Below are 16,816 nucleotides of genomic sequence, written 5' to 3'. Positions count from 1 at the left end.
CCAAACCAGTCTGTGATGCTGGTACTTGATAGGGCATGGCTGCTGCATTTCAGAAGGGTTGGTTGTTTCAGGTGGCGGTGTTCAGAAAAGCAATTCTGGTGCCCCAGAGTCCATTTCTATGACACGTATTAAAGATCTTCCTACCCTGATTGTATGTTGAGTTAACGCTAGAATACTAAGTGTAGTTACTGCAAGGTTATAGGTGCCTAAGTTGACTCCTTTGAGGTGAGCCTGCACGTGAACAGGGAGCCACAGCTGGACCTTTGGTCTTTGAAGGGAATAGGTTGGGTTCGGATGAGCATAGGAGAGGTAGGGGAGGTGCATATGGAAACCGTAGTTTTTGGAAAATTTGGAGAAGATGAGGACATGGATGTGAGCTCTGGGTAAAGAGCAACTCTTGTGTTTTAAGAGGATGGGGTAGGTGAGAGTGTGGATTTAGCATCTACTTCCTCAAAGAGATGAAGGGTGGAGGTAAAGACAGCATGGGGAAGGAAAATAAGTCTACAAATGCAGGAGGAGAATTTGTGACTTGGCACAACCATGAAAGCTGCCCATCTGTATTGTGTGATGCCAGTATATCCAAATATTTTTGGCAATCTGTCATGTATGTTTAGAGCTGCAAAGATTCCTCCCCTCCCCCTCCTTTGAAAGATTACTATATAGGCACAGGCTGCTCTTAAAGTAATATAACAACATATTATGCTAGTGCATGGCAGTGTAGTTTCTGTTGAAGCAGGAGGTTTTTGGTTTAAGAGTGGCTGTGAATATTTGCTCTTAAAGCATTCTTGTTTTATTTTTAAGGATTGCAAAAAAAAATCAACGAACAATGAAACCTGAGATGCTACTTGAGTTTGGATCTGTTCTTGAAAATCAGTTCATAATCAAAATCAACTAAGGCTTTCTTTTTCCAACTAGAGACTAGTAGTTCTTGATTTGTAGTGTAACTAATTTTGCTACATCAATTGTGCTTGCATCACAGAAACTTACACAGATATCTTAACGGGGATAAAAAGGTGTTTTGCGTTGGTGTAAATTTAGGCTGAAGTTTTGCTTAAATATAGAACTGCTTTGAAGGGCTGCGAAAAAATGTCTGTGCTGCTTCTAAATGACTGTGTAGTAGAGAAACATGTGGAAGGGGGAGCACAAATGGAGCTCGTTGGATTGTGAAGATTCTTCCCCTCCAGGTCATTGAATCTGGGTCTTGCTGAGAATGCCACGTGCCTTTACATGTGAACAGCATTCCCTGCTCGAGGTTGCAGAAACACAGTTAAATGCAGCTTCAAGAAGCTTTAACTTAGGCTTGGATATCCACGTGGACATCTGCTGCCTAGGCACAGGAAATGCATTAAGGGAGAGCTCTTTCCTTTCTGCCTCTTAATCCTGCTGGAGACCCATTCCAGCTGGGTGAGCTGCAGGTGGCAAAGAGGACGGATCAGGATGTAGATTGTCACTGCTCTCAGCTCCAGAGCTTTGTCTGATCACGGTCACCTTTTTCCATTATGGTGGGGGAGGTGTTAACTCATTTTAAAAATAAAAATATAAGGAACTCTTGCAGAAAATAAGAGATTTCTGAATGAGCATTACAGTAGAATGAGTCCCTTAGGAACTATAGTAATTTACCTTGCAAAATGCAACCATGCTTTTTGCAATTAATGCTCACAGTTTTTTTTCCCTTGAAAAAGTCTGCTGCAGAAAGCCATAAATGTGTTAATTACTTCTGTCAAAATCCTCCGATGCTTTATTAATTGAGCCTTATTTATCCCTTTTAAAAACACTTGTTAATTTTTTTTAAATTGTTTGTACATTTTCAGCAGTGTTGTTATTCCTGTCTTAAAGATTCAGCTGAAATAGAAATAATTCCTTACCCCATGTTCCCTTCAAAATTAGACATAATATATTAAAGGTAAAATTTTGGTAAGGTTAACTGGCAGGCAGGAAGAAAAGTCAGTTGACCTCAGTGTAGCTTTCTCCAGGCGATAAACAATGAGTTACTTTATTATGAAGAAAAGCCTTTCAGCTTTTAGGTATATGTCAGATGGAAATCTAGGTTCTGAACCCAGCATTTTAGTCACCCCAAATCTGGTACTACTGTCTGTTCTTGGATAGATTAATGATGTAGAATAAAGATTCTTGATTTGAGGGGTGTTACACAAATTAAAGAAGCATCTTAGATGCCAAACCTAAATTGTAGTTGAAAAAACTGTTTCTTACACCTGAAACTGTGGTCAGTAAGTGAATATACCTGTTGCTTTTGTATAGAACCTTGAGAGAGAATTTTCTGAAATATCAGCATGGATGAGGAAGAAAAATCTCAGTGATCCTGGCAACACTTCATGTTCATAGTTGTATTGCCAAATTTCTCAGATACGTAGAATGGAATGAAATTTCTACCAACAAAAATAACAAGAAAAAGAGCTTATAAAATGTTGTAACTATTGCTGTACCTGGTTTAAATGTTGTATTTTCTTTTGTATTTGCCTTCTGCAGGGAAAGTGAGAAGCTTAAGTTCGTCATTGTGGACGCTGACCCACTTGACAGCTTTGCATCTCAGTGACAATTCCTTGTCCCGTATTCCTTCAGACATTGCCAAGCTTCACAATCTGGTATATCTGGACCTTTCCTCTAATAAAATCCGCAGTTTACCAGCAGAGCTCGGAAACATGGTGTCACTCAGGTATGTAGGTGTTAAATCCTGTTTACTTAGGGTCTTTGTAGAGCCAGATTGAACTTTAAGTTTTGTAAGGTGTGAGTTTTGTCACACACACAATCACAAAATGATGATATTTGAGTTAATAAAATAAAACGTAATGAATCTTTCTTCTCCTCACTTCTGCCTGCTGCCCTGCAGTGCTGTCTGTCTTGTCTCCCATTTCCATGTATGATGGTACAGAATGATTTCTAGAAGTGCTCTGCCACCAATTCTTTGTCTTTCCAAATCAATTTTCAGCTCTTAGGCATCTCTTCGCAAGCTGTTTTAACTCATCTTTACGTGGAGTTCTTAAGAAATATTAACACATACAAACTGCTTTTAAATCTTACTAAGATAGCGAAAAGATCCCATTAAACACAGTCATACTAACTACTACTTGTTTTCCTATTTATTCATCTTTAGTATTTTTCTTAATATGAGTTTTTTTTCCGTTGGTTTCATAACAACTGCAGTCTTTCTAACGTTATCTACTTCCACCTCTGCTATCATGCAATTCTATTCCTGTGAACTGGAGACAAAGACTCCTGTGTTTTAAGGGCACCGTTTTCTTAGTTTTACAGTGTCAAGATAATGCAAAGCTAGCATGGATTACCTTCTTTTGGAAGAGAAGCATGACTATTCATGCTTATTTAGATTATAATTAGGGCTGCAGCGTTTCACTCTGTTTGCAGAACAATGTTATGTAAACATATAAATGATTTATGTAAGAGTAAATATTTACAGGCAACATTCCTTTGCCCTTGACCCAAAGGAAGAGCGTTATTTTAGGTTTATTAGACATTTACCAGTAATTGACTTCATTGCTTTTAATTTTGAAGACATTTTTGGTCAACTTTGTCAAATCCAGAAAATACCAAGTCTAAATCTAAGTAAAATTTAATTAGAGGGGATGGTGGGAGGGGAAAAAAATGCAGGGAAGTGAACTGCCAGTACAGTTTTAATGAAATGGCCACCAAAGCAAGTTAATGGTGGAATATTAGCCAATGTGTTTTCTTTCTCTTTGAGAAGAGTCCAACTTAGGGAGTATTAAGCTAGCTGGTTAAAATTAGTATTAAAAGCACAATAAATTGCAAAGCAGTTAAAGTCTAAAATCTTTTAATCAGTGTGAACCTCATGGCTCTTTGTAGTGTGTTTGTATGTTTGTTTTCAGCTGTAAAAGTGTATGTGGAAAAAAAAATGTGACTATCATTTTAAAGCAATTCCTAGTAATAGCTCTCTTTTTTTCCCCTCCGTTTTTCAGATATTCTGAGTTGGCAATCCAAAATTTACTGGAATATTCTCAAATTCATCTTTATACTTCATCAACATCCTTTTCTTTCCATCATTCCTTTCCTTTTATTCTAAAGCAGTGCTGTAAACTCAATATTCATGACACTGAGTTAGTTGAACTCTCTGTAGCCATCCATATTGTCAAAATATACTATGCCATTTTTCCCAGTGCATTTCCTATTTAATTTTGGCCATGACTGAAGTTTCAGCACATCCAGATCTTTAGCCTCTTCTAGGTAGAACGTGCCGTATCTTTGAATGTGAAATGTGTAGCAAAAGTCAAGGATTAAGGTAGTTTTCTATTTGTGACGTAAACCTAGCATTTGAATCCTGATCTCTAAATGTGAAAAGCTAGTGCATTAATCCACTGCACGCTCTCTGTCCTCAGTAATTGCAGCTGAACCATCATTGCTTTTCACTGGGGTGAAAGTCAAGAAAAATTATAGAAGAATTTAATACTAAATATATATGTATTAATTGCTACCTACTTTAATTTTTAGATGTCAGCAGTACATTTTTTTCTGCCTACTTCATTGAGATACCAGAATTTCAGAGTACATATTCTCTTCCTGTCTGTTTTATTTTTGTAAGTTAAAAAGCATGAATTCTGTCTTAACAGCAAAACTATACAAACAAAAAGCTGAAGATTCCTGTTTTTAACCAGAGGCACAGTTCAACCTTTCTGTGCTTGAAAACTTATAACACAGCAGATCAGAATTACCTCTGAGTTGCTGTATGTGACAAAGGAAAGAAATTTAACTGAAAAAAGAATTCTTTTAAGACGCATGCAGTCTTTCTGGACTGGTTTGCAGTGTAAACCAGTGTTCACAAGATATCTTAATCAAGAAGTATTTCAGCTGCACACTAACCTGGTAATCTCCTACCTCTATTAAATTACTTCTGTGGTCCTGGAGTTTTTTGCTTATTTGTTTTCTAAGACATGATTTTCCTTTATTTGGCCTTTAATCATAGCAAAACTGTTTCGTGGTCTGCTATGTCAGGAGTGTTACTGCTTCATCACTAGTAGTTATTAAATGCTTTAATTATTGTTAATGTTTACAAAATTTCTGACTATTTAAGATGAACTTGCCAAGTAGCTACTTTCCTCTTCAACTTAACATGTATTTTCTGTGAGTGTGTGTGTGTGTGAGTACAGCAAGATTTCCCAAACTCTTGCTGATTCTTTAGTCTTCCAGTTTTTCACTATTGTGGTTTGCTAGTACATTTAGTTAAATTTCTTGTACTAGAGGCTGCTGAAGACAAACCTTGCTCTGTTTTCAGCCTTATATGATTCTTACTCTGTCTACAGGGAACTACATTTAAATAACAACCTGTTACGAGTTTTACCTTTTGAGCTGGGAAAACTGTTCCAGTTGCAGACTTTGGGGCTGAAAGGTATTACTTACTTTTTCTTTCCGTGCTATGTTTGATGATATCACTCAGGAGCTGTCATACTTGTAGACTGCAGACTCGTACAGTGTTACGGAATAGCAGTCCCAGATGTATCTACTTACTCCAGTTGTATAAATATTGTCATCTAGTGATTGCTTAAAGAGCAGGAACTCCTTGGGAAACATTCTTGGTCTGAGAAGAGGTTTGCCTCTCTTTCTGGGGTGTTGCAGGAGGCTTTTTGTTGCTTGCATTGGCTCTGGATACAGTGTTCAAGTAAGAAATAATATGCAGCTCCTGGTACTGTACTCCCCCCAAAATGGAATGTTATGTGTTCAAGTAGCAATTTAAAATTGATTTCCCAGTTTTTCCCTCAGTACTGTGTGGGTTCTAGCCCTAGAAACAATTAATTCTGTTTTGGCTTGGAAGGCCTCCATGCCCAGGAGCACTGGGGATCCTATACCTCTCAACAAGGTTAAGTTTCAAATATTTTTTTCTTCCCTTTTTCTTAACTGGTGCATTATATTGTCTGAAAACTCTTTGAATCTCCTCTTACGTTTACCCGATAGTAGATTCTGGTATAAGCCACACACAAACTGCTAGTGGACATTAACACTGAGCAAAGCACACAGAGGTTTTTGTGCCTTTTGCCTCCTCAGCTCTGTGCCTGCACGTGAGGTAGCACATCCTGCTATGCCAGATCTTTGCTGCTGGTATATCCAACTTGACTGCAGTCTCCCCTGCATTAGTTCTCTGAGAGGTTGCATTAAGTTCACTAGAGCTATTCACACGTGTAAGGTTTTGAGGAATTGAAGACGTGTGATTCGAAACCCATAAGTAGTCTGCAGTCCTAATACCTTGTCTCAGAGATGCTGACTCTAAACTCAGATGTGTACATTCATACTAGTTCTGATATTTCTGTAAACGTATTTGCAGGAAATCCACTTACGCAGGATATTCTGAACCTCTATCAGGAACCGGATGGCACGCGAAGGCTACTGAACTATTTGCTTGATAATTTGGCAGGTACTGCAAAAAGAAGTAAGTGATCATTCTTAAAATGGTTGCTTCTGCTGCCTAAAATAAATGTGATTATCATTTCTGTCTCTTTTTTTTTAAATTATTCCAATAGTTTCAACAGAACAACCACCTCCAAGGTCTTGGATTATGTTGCAAGAACCAGACCGAACAAGACCAACAGGTACTTTAACGCTTAATAGCTTTTATTTGTCTGACAACCCCAACTCTTATTTCTCAATAATAGCAATGCCCTGTACTTCAAGACTGACATATATATTTTCTTTCTCCTATTTTTAATGAGAAATTTGCTTCGAATAGGTACTTTCCTCTCTTGCCATTTTCAAGTATGTCATTTTTAAACTGTTCTGCTGTTGTTCAAAGCAAATTTTGCATGTTCTCACTTGGAAAATACTACGCGACTTGTCATTTTCTGTCTTCTGTTTGCTCTCAAAATGCTGGGTTTTAGTACCCTGTTGACCTGGGATTACTCCCTCAGTTTGCAAAATCTTAAAGTGTCTTCCCTGTTCTCTCGGGAGAGCTCCCAATAAACTTCCAAGAAAAATGTCTCTTTATAGCACTGCAAATGGCTTCATACTGTCTTGTTGTGTCCCCTTGTGTTCTGAATTGTTTGTTATCCTTACACTTAAATTCTCAGCTTTTTGTGGTAGTAATGTTCAGGTTCCATTTAGCCTGCATAGTGTCCTCTGCAAAGGTATCCTAACCCTGGTGGTAGATTTGCTACCGTTCATGGTGGTAATAATTGAATAGGTTTTAAATAAGCTATTTAAAGAATTTGCAAACCTTAATGTCGTTGACAAATTTAAATGTACAGTAGACTCATCTTGTTTCGCTTTTCACAGAAATATGTCACTTAAAGGATTCTTGCCTGCTATTTACTGTACCAAGCATTAAAAGAGCTCACTCTTCCTTCATTTCTTTCTCTCCTGTAATTGATGTTAGCATAAGGTTGCTGTAAATCCAAACTTGGAGGGTGTCTTGTCATTCTAGGAGGACTAATTGCTTTTTTTAGCCCAAGTGCAGGTGCTGTGTTTTGGTTGAAGTCATGAGAATTAATAAAATAACTGGAAATGAAAAAAATGGTGCTTTTGCTTAAAATAAAGTGTAAATGTCCAATTGTTGTTCTGCAGCCTTGTTCTCTGTCATGTGTTACAACGTACTTTGTGATAAATATGCTACCCGGCAGCTGTATGGCTATTGTCCATCTTGGGCACTGAACTGGGAATACAGAAAAAAAGCCATTATGCAGGAAATCCTGAGCTGCAATGCTGACATCATAAGCCTTCAGGTAAAAGATATATTTCTGTTTTGTATTTCTGTGTGCTGGCTTCTCTGTATTAAATGTGTTTACAGTAAGTAGTCTGTTTTCAAAACCAGCTGAAAAGAAACCAGGAAAAGAAGTGGTGTTTAGAACATTATTTGTTGCTTGACATCAAAAGAATGCTTTTCAGCCCACTCAGTTGGAATGTGAATCAGCAGCTGCTGATCAAAGAAATGTATGTGGGGGAGTCTTTGTGTGTGTATGTGTACGTGGGGGTATAATTGACACATTTTGCAATAAAAGGCTCAAGATGATCATAACTCTGGGGATTATAGAAATTCATTTCTGTTTCCTTCTTAAAATAGGAGTATTACTCATTTGCATTCTCGGTATTCTTATGTTTTCTCTAAATCTAGTTGGAAAATGATTTATGCCTCTGAAGAGGCTAATATCAGTCTTCTGTGTTTTGGTAATAGTACATTCATGGTCTGTGCTGTCTTACAACTTTATAGGAGGTTGAAACCGAACAGTACTACAGTTTTTTCCTGGTAGAACTGAAAGAACGTGGCTATAATGGATTCTTCAGTCCAAAATCTAGAGCTAGGACAATGTCGGAACAGGAAAGGAAACATGTTGATGGTTGTGCAATATTTTTCAAAACAGAAAAGTAAGTGCTGTATTTTATGAAGGCTACTATTGTGTCTTGTTCTCTTCCCCACAATTTCTTGTGTCAGTCTGCAGCCTGGACAACTTGGCATTAGTCACCCTTTTTGGTAGTCATTCAGCTTCTAATAGAGCATTCCTGTCTAAGAATAGTCTGTACAATAGTAATTATTCTCTGTCTGACTAGCAATAGGGAATTCTACCCTGAGTTTTTGTCTAAATATAGATCTTCTGCAGCAAAACAGGTTGGGAGTTCACCAAGATGTACTTTTAATTAGTTAAACATGTTACTGTATGTCAATAATGGGGGGGGGGGGGGGGAAATAAGGAAAGGAATGCTGAAATGAGACCTGAGATGATGTTTCTTTTTGATAATTAGCCTTCTAAAGAAGCCAAAGCAAAGACGCTTAAAATCACTGAACGCTTCTGATCATTGTACCTCACTTAAGGGTTGCAACACTTACTATTTTCTCGTATTGTCTGTGTATTCTTGCTGTGTGTGAGGGCAATAATTTCCCTTCCGCTTGCTTCCTAGCCTCTGTGTCCACAAGTAAATGCAGGTGCCCAGTTTGATACGTTTGGGCTTAGAAACGCATGATTTAGTCACTCTATTGAACTTGCAAGTTTCAGCTGGAATGTGGTGCAATATTAGAAACAAGGATTCATTTTCTATAGTCTCCATTTTCTTTTATTAAAGAAAATCTGTTAATTGAAATCAGCTTAACATAAAATATTTGGAAAGTGCTAGCAAAATTATACCCTTTCAGATCAAGACTTTTATGAAATTATATGACCCCCTTGATTTTTTTTAACATTGTAAATGTATTTGAACTTTAATTAGGAGGGGAATTATCTGTAACATGTCCTTTGGCATCTGTCTCTTAATGAAGCTGTATGATGTTTCTCTTCCAGATTTACTTTGGTTCAAAAACATACTGTTGAGTTCAATCAACTAGCTATGGCAAACTCAGAAGGTTCAGAAGCTATGCTCAACAGAGTTATGACAAAAGATAACATTGGAGTTGCTGTTTTACTAGAACTGCGGAAGGAATTGATAGAAATGTCATGTAAGTACCACCTCGTTCAATTTGAGGAGGTTTTCTGTATCCCTTAATTGAAAAAAAACAAGATGGATTTTTGTTGCAGTAAGCCAGCTAGATTCTACAGGTGAATATAACTTTGGACATGGTATGCTAAAGGAATTTTATATCCAAAGAGAATTTGGAAAAAGTCATATTATTAAAATGAGGACTTTTTTTTAATTTTTCCACTTGTACATTTTTGTTTAAAAAAAATACAAAGAGCAACAGTTTTGGGGGAGAGGGAAGAAACAGGTTGGCTTACTCTGCTTGGAGGTATGCACAGGTATGGGAGAATCAGTGAGTATTGGTTTCATGCTTTGGAATCATATCTTCATGACTTTATTTTCTTAACCACCTTGCTTATAAAGCCTGCTTGTTCTGCCTTGTCACTATTAGTTTAAGAAATGTAAGTTGGCTTTATAAGTACCTCACTGGGCTCCTATTCAACCTTTGTTGTGCTTATCCAAGTAAGACTTTATTAATTCAGATTCTAACAAGCAAGCCTTTTAAAAGCTCTTTTAGCAAGAGAGGGTACTTGTTTCCTAAGAGGATATGGGCAGGGTTTATTTACCATCACAAATAACTTGTGGAGAATGGTTGTAATTTATTAAAATAGGCAGTTTGTTTCATTTATCAAGTATTTACGGTAATTAATGGTATTCTTAAATACATAGGTGTTACTTGTGTCGGGCTGATCTTGCTTCTTAATGATTTTCAGGGTGAAACGTTGCTCCTTCAGCATCTTTTTTAATATCAATTAAAATGCTTGCTAGACATTATATGGACATTGTATTAGGAATTATATGCCATCTTCATGTAAAACATCCTGTGCATCATTTAGCTTAAGCTTCTCTAATCAAGTGGGTATTTGTTCTCCACTGAAACATCTTGTTCAAAATTCAACAGTATAAAACATGAGTGTTCTCTGTTGTTGACCATGTAAATGAATTTTGCATTTTAGCTGGAAAGCCACATCTTGGGATGGAAAAGCAGCTAGTTCTTGTAGCTAATGCACATATGCATTGGGACCCAGATTATTCTGATGTGAAGCTGGTTCAGACTATGATGTTCCTGTCTGAGGTCAAGAACATTATTGATAAAGCTTCTCGTAGTCTCAAACCTGGTGTTTCGGGAGAACTTGGGAGCATTCCACTTGTACTGTGTGCAGATCTCAATTCTCTGCCAGACTCTGGTAAGAGTTCTGTTTATTTTATTTATGATGTTTAAAGTGTGTAATAATTTAAATTGTAAGGTTTCTTTTAAAGGGTTCTTTCAACATAAAGCATAATGATTTGTTGTAATAACCTTTAAAGGTACTAAGAAAGTAGAAGAGCTTCTTTCATGAGTGACCTTATCTATATATCTAAGCTATATCTATAGATTTAACTTGTTTTGCAGGAATCTTGTTTGTTATTTGCCTGTGAAGGAATGGAAAGGAAGAAAATACCTTCCAAAATACCTGGAAGTACTAATGTTACTGATACGTGGTGGCTTTTGTTTTTATTTTTAAATGTGAAAATATGAGTTCTTCTCAAGTTGCAATCATTTTCTGTAGCTTAAGATATTCTAGGGCTCATAAAATTTGATACATGTTACATGCTCTCAGAAAGGGATTCTTCAGAGTGCTTTCCTAATGTAGGACTTCCTTTGAGTTTTATAAGTGATAGAAAAGAACAGATTGCACAAGCCACTTTTTGAGTCCTTAAGTACAGAACTGAAACAGAACTGTCTTTTTATCCTATCATTACTTTGTCGATATAATAATGTTTCCCATCTGTCCCTACGTTTTTTGACCTGTTCTGGTCAGCCCTTACTGTTTGTGGGATTTGATTGGAGTGGTTTTTCTTAGTACTGCTGGAAATCTGATTCACTGTGATGCTGAGAAAGCAAATGTTTTTAATGATTTTTAATGATTTTTATCTTTGTAGCAACTTTACTTTCAGAATCCATAGCAAAATTGTTCTGAAATTGAGACATGACTGTGGTTTTCCAAGTCATAAGTCTGTGAACTTGGCTTTATGGTCTCTTTGACACTAACCTTATGTGAAGTATTGTTACAGAACTTGACTTTCTTGCAAGTTTGTAACATAGGAATTTTGAAACCCAGGACTTGGACATGGAGATGAGACAAAGGAAGCTGCTACCAAGCATCTAAAGAATTTTATTTCTGATTATTTTATCCCCTTCCCACTCAAGAGCTTGTACCCAACTAAGTGTCTGGGTGGTTTTTTAATTCAAAAAGGTCTTTTTAGTCTAGGTGGCATTTTTTTACATTCATCTGTACTGTCTTGGAGTGTTTAAGAATTACTGCTGAATGTTGTGTATCTGTTAAGGTTTTGTCCTTGTAAAGCACAAGATTGCATACATAACTTAAAGCAAACACAGTTACTTGCCAAATGTTTTAGTACCATCTTGTGTGTTCACTTCTCTCCTATCAGGTGTTGTTGAGTACTTGAGCACTGGCGGAGTGGAAACAAACCACAAAGATTTTAAGGAACTGAGATACAATGAAAGTCTTACCAACTTCAGCTGTAATGGAAAAAATGGAACAACAAATGGGAGAATTACACATGGCTTCAAGTTGAAGAGTGCCTATGAGAATGGCCTAATGCCTTATACCAATTATACATTTGACTTCAAGGTAAAGAGTTGGCCATTATTTTGAAAAAGTTTTCCCCACTTAAAGCTAGAGCTAAAATGATTTGCTGTACTGAAGTGCTAAAGAAGTTGATCTCTTCGGGTAGATAATAGTAATTTGTATTTTAAACGTAGCAAATAGGAATATCTAAAGCTTGATTTATTTTCCTAGGAGTCAAGCTTCAATCTTTTGTATCTTGTACTAGACTCGAAAGATTTGGGGTGTTGTTACTCCTTGTAAATAGGAAGACTGCAAGCTAAAGGAAGTAGGACAGTGTTAACTAAGCTCTAAGGGAATTGTAATCCATGTTACTTCTGGAAAGCTATTGGTGCTTCCTTGCCTAGGGAAGACAGAAGATACTTGTTTTTCAAGATTAGAGAAATGTGAGTTGAATCTTGGCAGGAGGTTTGAAGTTGCACCCTGCCAAAGCAGGACAGAAGTGGTACAGGGTTTTGTTTTCCAAATCTATATTGACAACCCTTGGGATGGGAAGTACAAGTCTCCTAAATCCTTTTGTCCTGGAGAAGGGATGGTAGCATTAAAGTTATTTCTCATGTTGAGCATACCTGTTGTTTCACAGATAATATGGATAAAGAATTGTATACTCATAATCAGTGTTTATTTCCTCTTTTTTTTTCAGGGTATTATAGACTACATCTTCTACTCTAAACCTCAGCTAAACATACTTGGTATTCTTGGACCTTTGGATCATCATTGGTTAATAGAGAACAATATAAGTGGTTGTCCACATCCACTCATCCCTTCTGACCACTTCTCACTTTTTGCACAACTGGAGCTTTTGCTGCCTTTCCTGCCTCCTGTAAATGGAATCCATCTCCCTGGCAGGAGGTAGTCAAGTACATTTTGGAGGGCAACCTCAATCTAACTTGTACAATTGTAAAATCTGAATATAGAGGAGTGAGGTATGGCCAACAGGGATTCTTTTCTTAATGATCTTAATCTTAAATCTAATTATTTGCTAAAGACATAGTAAAAGCCAGGTGCTATCAACAGACACAATTCTGAGCCCAATATATTTGTATACTGATAGACAGTGATTGGTGCATTTGCGCCTTTCTTTAATATGTTACAATTAAACTTCCTGTTCCTTCTATCCAACGTGACATTTTCATGCCTTGAAATACGGAATTGTTATATACAGTATATTCTCTTTGCACAGTTATCTGTAGCACTACTTTTTTGAGGCCAGTAGGAACATCCGGAGAACATTCTTCCGTACTTCACTCCCTCCTTTTTCAGACTTGTTTGTAAAATATAGAATTTGAATTTAGCCTTTATTGATTGTATATGAACAACAGAAAAACTGATTTATGAGATTTTGTACTTAAAAAAAAAAAATCAGATTTGGAAAATGATTGTATTGTAAACTAAGGCTAAATTTTTATCTGTTTTCATGTGTTATAAAGGCCAGCTTATAAAAGAGGTTGTCACAGGTTTTCTCTGCTAACGATTTGCACTGTTAGGGTTTTGTTAGCCCTTTTGTACTACTTCTTATGTTCAACTGAGAACATCGCTTTTTAAATCCAAATCGGTTACAATCCTAGTAAGCAATCTTACAAAGGTAACTAAATACATCCTATCTTTTTCCAGTTAAAGTCAAGCATAGGGTTCTCGCAGAGCAGATAAGCTAAGCAGTGAATATAAGTAGACCTGCATGGATTGAAAGTTATTGCTGATGTTTATACACTCAGATACTATTTTCATCTCTAATTTTGGACGTAAAATTAGGGATACTTGTGTATAGCTTCTTCATTTCTGTTTTAAATACTTGTCCTATCTCCGCTGTGCCTGCTTAAATTTGTTCTCAACTAGCACTGCCTGTGCATGCAGAGAGATCCTGTGCATCCTCTTTTATTTTTTTAAATAATGTTAACACTTGTGAAAATTTTATGAAGATACTTTTGTATAAGCTGTGGCATCCTTTTTTCCTTTGTGAAGCATTGAATATCACACTTTTTGAACATGTTCAGGTTTGGGGTACACAGTTTCTAGCTTCTAATACCCACGCACTGCTTCTTTCGGTGTCATTGCACAGTGCTGTTTTTCCCACTAAGAATTACTATCATGTGAATTCTCTTTAGTTTAAGTGTGTTCCTCAGTTTCAGAAAGTATCATTCCTTGAAGAAAAAAACAACCCTGCATTTTTCTATTGATGAAGCAGTGTAAAATAAATGCATTTTTCAATACAGGTCCCACAGACAATTCTTCAGATCATTTTTAAAGTGACCAAGTCTTATTTTTAAAGTGTCAAGCAAGAAAGTTATAGTGTACCCTCAGTGCCATTTGTGTCATGAAGCCAAGTACTTAACAGCTTACAAATGTAACTTGTGTATTCCTATCCAAAGGGGAGAATTGGTCTCCTGAAACTAATGCAATTTCAATAATCAATGTAAAGAATTGAGATAGAGCTTGGTCTTAAAACAGCTTTTGTTTCGGCTGCAGGCAGAGAAGCAAAAGGACACTGAGCATTAAGAAAAACTTTCTAAATATTGTGAAATTTTTTTATATATAAGAGAATGGATTGGTAATAATGATTCAAAATTTTATGAAAAAGTAGTCGGCACGTAAATGTGCTCAAGCTGGTCTGTTTTAAGCTAAAAATAAAACTGACAAACAGATCGGATATGTAAGATATATATTTTAATTTTCAACAGGAGAAATCTTGATCTTGAATCCTTGTCTGGGACCTGATTTCTTGGGGTTATTTTGTTTTGGTTTTAGTTGTGAAAACACCAAACATGTCCAGTTTATAATCAGTACATTGAAATGCTGGTAGTATTGCTGTAGTAGACTTAATGCGTAGTGTTATTTTTTTTGTTTGTTTTTTCTTTTGTTTTTTGTAAAGTGTGAATAAAAGGTGTTTTACTCATGTTTCCTTAATGATGTCTTGGTAATGTACATCATGACAATTTCCAGTGATGATGAGCCAATCTAGCTTGTCAAACTGTGCAAACTATTTTTCTTTTCCGATTATCTGGATTGTGTAAGGAGTCCAGAAAGCTTTACAGAAGGGGAAGGGAAGCACTTACTCATTTTGTATTTCTTAGAGGGGGATAATTTACTTTAATAGATGCTGGAGCTTGAGTGCACTTGTTAGATTCTAAAGGTTTGAGCTTTATCCAATATCTTCTCCTGTATTTCTTAGTCTTAAATATATTTGAATTTATGACAGCATATTAAAATATGGCCCGTTTGTGCTTTGGGAGACACAACTGTTCTTGTTTAGTTAGGTTACAGTCTAAGGGTCCATTTTAAATTACTGTTTCCTCCGGCTTTAATATGAGGCTGTTGGGTCCTGACTAGAAACCCACTGAGTGCATTGAAAACACTCCTTTGACTTCACTGGGTTTGAACTAGACTGGAGCCAGGACTCTGGGGCTGAAGGAAGGAGAAATACTTCAAATATAGGGAAAGACGAGATCTGCCAAAACAGAGCTGAGATAAAACTTTGTCAAATACTCTCTGAAAGATTCTTGTGTCAAACAAGTCTAACTCAAAAGTCTCCATTTCCAGCTATAATATAGAATAAGGCAATAAACCATGTCTTCACAAAATCGAAGTGTTTGCTTTATAGAGTCTTTAACATAAAAGGATTATTTTTCCATATTTTTATTTGAGGTGGTTTGGGGTGTTGCCATAATGTACCTTCAGTGTTCTTGTTATAAAAGCACATACAGCAAAAGTCACAGAAAATCAGTGAGGTTGGAAGGTTTTAGTTAGGTTAGACCAGGCTATTTTCCACTTCAAGTGCAGTCGGTCATCTCTTGTTTGGCTTTATTTACATTAACAAGAAATTCTGGATATCAAAATGTAAATTGAAATATACCGTCAAGTAAAAGAATTGATTAGAGTACAAATGTTAATACACAAGTTGCTACTTTTAACATAACACAAGTAGGGGGGAAAAATACAAGGCAGTGTGTTTTGTAATTATTTTGTCTTTTTAGCAGCTTCAAAAAAGGTCAATCTGGCAAGTGTTTTGACAGAACTGACTTAGCTTGGAATATTGTCCCTATGAACCTTTGATAAAACTTTAGGCAAATCTCAAGTTTTAGTGTGCTGATTTAGAAAATAGCTTCTGGTTTGCTTTTCAGCCACACAATAAAACCTATACTAAAGGCAAAATAATTACAACATTATTGTCAGAAACTAATTACACCGTAAAACTTAAAATTTCAGTTAACTGCTTAAGTAGCAAGCCTTTTTCATCCAGCCGGACACAGTATTTTCTTTCTTTTTTTTTTTTTTTTTTAGTGTGTAACTGCTATTCTTTTGGTTGCATAAATTTGTAACACTTAAGTGTCTTGGTATGTTTAAGTAGTGTCTAAAATAGAATATCTTAGTCTTTATTCACAGTACTTCTGTATAATGTGTAATGCACTGGACTAACTCTTGTTTACCATTCATGTAACAAAAACCAGCACATTATCTGCACTAAGCTCAAAGAATGTTGCAATTGTCTATAGGCAGCTCTTCAATAAGATAAATGGGAAATTGAATATGGTCTGATGGTAAACAAGGGCTTTTACTGTTCTCTTCAGTGGAATTTTCTTCTTGGTCAAATTTTAACTAGTTAGTATTATATTTATATACAGGGTCTTCTTTTTCTTTACCAATGTATTTTCCTACTCATAGCTGACCAATAAATCCAATATCTGTTTCAAACCTTCTTGAAGTCTAATTCATATTTTAACTCCTTCTAAAGCTCTTCTCAGGTTGCTCGTAGAGAAGAGCAACTCCAAGAA

The 16,816-nt window shown here is 36.3% G+C and overlaps 1 protein-coding gene across 2 annotated transcripts in view; it reads left to right on the top strand.

Moving 5' to 3' along the window:
* Nucleotides 1–16,468, top strand: part of CNOT6 (CCR4-NOT transcription complex subunit 6) — a 29,056-nt gene extending 12,588 nt beyond the window's left edge. For both annotated transcript variants that reach the window (XM_026047426.1, XM_026047424.1), the window contains exons 3-12: nt 2,488–2,674; nt 5,289–5,374; nt 6,305–6,409; nt 6,501–6,569; nt 7,537–7,694; nt 8,180–8,334; nt 9,243–9,397; nt 10,374–10,604; nt 11,851–12,053; nt 12,691–16,468. In XM_026047426.1, the coding sequence (XP_025903211.1) occupies nt 2,488–2,674; nt 5,289–5,374; nt 6,305–6,409; nt 6,501–6,569; nt 7,537–7,694; nt 8,180–8,334; nt 9,243–9,397; nt 10,374–10,604; nt 11,851–12,053; nt 12,691–12,903 (1,562 nt within the window). In that variant the 3' untranslated portion in view covers nt 12,904–16,468. The remainder of the gene's footprint in view (nt 1–2,487; nt 2,675–5,288; nt 5,375–6,304; nt 6,410–6,500; nt 6,570–7,536; nt 7,695–8,179; nt 8,335–9,242; nt 9,398–10,373; nt 10,605–11,850; nt 12,054–12,690) is intronic.
* Nucleotides 16,469–16,816: the final 348 nt, after the last annotated feature.

This window comes from Nothoprocta perdicaria, unplaced genomic scaffold (assembly GCF_003342845.1).
Source record: "Nothoprocta perdicaria isolate Ctin4 unplaced genomic scaffold, notPer1 scaffold_5, whole genome shotgun sequence".
NCBI lineage: Eukaryota > Metazoa > Chordata > Aves > Tinamiformes > Tinamidae > Nothoprocta > Nothoprocta perdicaria.
The sequence above is the reverse complement of the archived record's forward strand: the minus strand, read 5'-3'. Positions and strand labels throughout refer to the sequence as shown.